Source organism: Myotis lucifugus, unplaced genomic scaffold, assembly GCF_000147115.1.
Source record: "Myotis lucifugus unplaced genomic scaffold, Myoluc2.0 scaffold_1463, whole genome shotgun sequence".
Taxonomy (NCBI): domain Eukaryota; kingdom Metazoa; phylum Chordata; class Mammalia; order Chiroptera; family Vespertilionidae; genus Myotis; species Myotis lucifugus.
In genome coordinates this window covers 47552-50384 of record NW_005872511.1, presented here as the reverse complement: position 1 = coordinate 50384, position 2833 = coordinate 47552, and the positions used below count along the sequence as shown (strand labels likewise).

The window sequence follows — 2833 nt, the reverse complement described above, 5'->3', positions numbered from 1 at the left end:
CACCAGCCCTAGCCGACTTGGCTCAGTGGATAGAGCATCGGCCTGTGGACTGAAGGGTCCCAGGTTCGATTCCGGCCAAGGGCACATGCCTGGGTTGCGGGCTCCATCCCCAGTGTGGGGTGTGCAGGAGGCAGCCAATCAATGATTCTCTCTCATCATTGATGTTTCTATCTCTCTCCTTCTCCCTTCCTCTCTGAAATCAATAAAGAAAAAAAAAAAACCCACAAAAAAACAAACCTGGACACCACACGTGACTGCTTCCTTCCCTGCACCTCCACATCCAATTGACCTCCAAGTCCTACAAAATATACTTCAAACCCATCCACATCTCCCCATCTTCCCTGACACCACCCTAGCCCACGCCACCATCATTTCTTGCCTGGACCATGAAAAACGCATTCTAATGAGTCTTCCTGATTTCACTGTTGCCCACCCACAGTCCATTCTCTAAAATTCAGCCATCATTTCACACCTGTTTTAAAACTCTACATGGCTTCCCAAATAAACTCCAAATGCCTTACTGACGAGACCTGACACAATGTGGCCACTGGCCATCTCTCCATAAGCAGCACCCTTCCCCTCTCACTGGCCTCAGTCCAGGTGCATTAGTCTTTTTTCTGTTCCTTGAACACACAAAGCTCTTTCCCAGCTCTTGGTTTTTGCAAGATCATTGCCTCTCCCCAGAATGCTCTTTCTACAGCTCTTCACATGACTATCTCATATCCTTCAGGTCTCAGTTTAAATGTCTCCTTTTCAGAAGGCCCCTTCCTGACCATTTTATCTCAGTCGTATCCTCTCGTTATTCTCTCTCATTCTGTTTTACTTCCTTCATAACATTTATTATCATTTGTAATGAACTTGGTTATTTATTGGTTTGCATGTTTGTTGTCTATCTCCCAAACAAGAAAGCAAACCAGCTCATCTGTCTCATTCACTTTATCCCAGCACCACACAGTAACTGATGTATTGGTAATCATTCAGTAAATATCTGTCGGCACTCTCCCTCTCAGGAGCACGCCCACACCTTTCTTCCTGCTCAGGCATGCATCTCCTAAACTCTAAGGGTCCCCACAAGACTTGCAACCAGGGGAGCAACGGGCAGCGGCAGTTCACCCTGGCTAACCACCTCAACCCGTCTCTAAGGTTCCTTTTCTCTGACTTTCCAGTGAGCCACAGCAGCCCTGCCTGGGGCCATTTCTTTCCTATAACATTTCTACAGAGCCACAGCAGCTCCACCTAGGCTCCCTCCTGTTGCTTCTTCTGTCCTAAGCCCTTCCTTGTTTCACTGTGCCCAGCTTTAATAAATGTACTCTCAAAAAAAACCTGGCCCTAGCTGGTTTGGATAGAGCATCAACCAACCCTCGATCTGCAGAGTCCCAGGTTCAATTCCAGTCAAGGGCACGTATCTCAGTTGCAGGCTCAATCCCCGTGTGGGAGGCAACCAATCGACATATTGATGTTTCTCTGTCTCTCACCCCTCCACTCTCTCTAAAAATCAATGGAAAAATATACCTGAGTGAGGATTAACAAAAAATAAAATACCATTAAAATAAAATTTTAAAAATAAAAAAATCTGTAAGTCAATTAACTACTGTCACTAAAAGTCACTACTCTTTTATGGAAAACACATATTCCTGACTAAAGAAGGGACAAACATCTCTCTAAATGACTTTATACCCTAGTTCAATTGGTTACAGCATCCTCCCAACACCAAGGTTTTGGGTTCAATCCCAGTCAGGTTGAATGCATAAATAAGTAGAATAACAAATAGATGTTTCTTTTTTTTTAAATATGTATTTTTATTGATTTCAGAGAGGAAGGGAGAGGGAGAGAGATAGAAACATCAATGATGAGAGAGAATCATTGATTGGCTGCCTCCTGCAGGCCCCCTACTAGGGATCGAGCCCACAACCCCTGGCATGTGCCCTTGACTGGAATAGAAACCCGGGACCCTTCAGTCCACAGGCCAACGCTCTATCCACTGAGCCAAACCGGATAAGGCAACAAATAGATGTTTCTTTCTTTCTCTCTCTCTCTCAAATCAATTTTTAAAAATCTAATAAAAATAAAGGACTTCAGAATTTAGGATAAAAAATGCTACCTATGGAAATTCATGATGAAGAAGATGTTCAGTGTCTGGTGAAAGGGCTGGTTTAGCCCTTACCCTTACCATTTCTGCATATTCCCGCTGTTCCCCTTCATTGTACATCTCTGGGGGTAGGTTATAAATCCGCAGGATGTTATCAGCACTATTGGTCAAGATGCAGGAACCATCAGGGGCCCTAGGAGTAGGCAAAGGTTAGAAAGCTAGACAGACCTACATTTTCCAAGTGTAGGGCTAGGGCTGAGCCTATGTCTAGGGAGTAAATTCCCCCCAGAACCATGAGGGAAGTAGAAGACAAAATCCTAGGTGAATCTGAAGTTCAGTCCAAGAGGGATTCTTACTCCTACTCCCACCTCTGGTGAATCCTTCTCCCAGGTAAATGGGGTTTTTGGAGGTAAAAATCCTGGTGTGTTTATCTCCCTGCCCCGTTTTCCTTACCACTTACAGCCTTTTCAAGAAGATTCTCAGCGTGGGCCGCTGAACTTCTGACAGAGAACCACTGGAACGATAGTTAGTGGTGGGAGAAGTGTAGGTTCCAGTGGCTGGAAAGGAAGATGGGGGACAACAAACCTGAGTCGCCAAAGCAAAGAGGAATAGGCCTGGAGAACTGGGACTGAGACCGGAGGATAAGGGACATCCTCACACTTCCTGGCTCTCGAATTCTCATGTCCCGAATTTCTTCGTAAATGGAAGAAAAATAGTGGGAAACTCTCTCTAGAGAGGGTCTCT

The 2833-nt window shown here is 45.1% G+C and overlaps 1 protein-coding gene across 1 annotated transcript in view; it reads right to left on the bottom strand.

The window, feature by feature from the left end:
- Positions 1–2833, bottom strand: part of LOC102429486 (telomerase Cajal body protein 1-like) — a 15698-nt gene that overhangs the window by 11958 nt on the left and 907 nt on the right. The window contains 2 exon segments of the mRNA XM_023748505.1: positions 2171–2282; positions 2543–2552. Coding sequence (XP_023604273.1) covers positions 2171–2282; positions 2543–2552 — 122 coding nt within the window.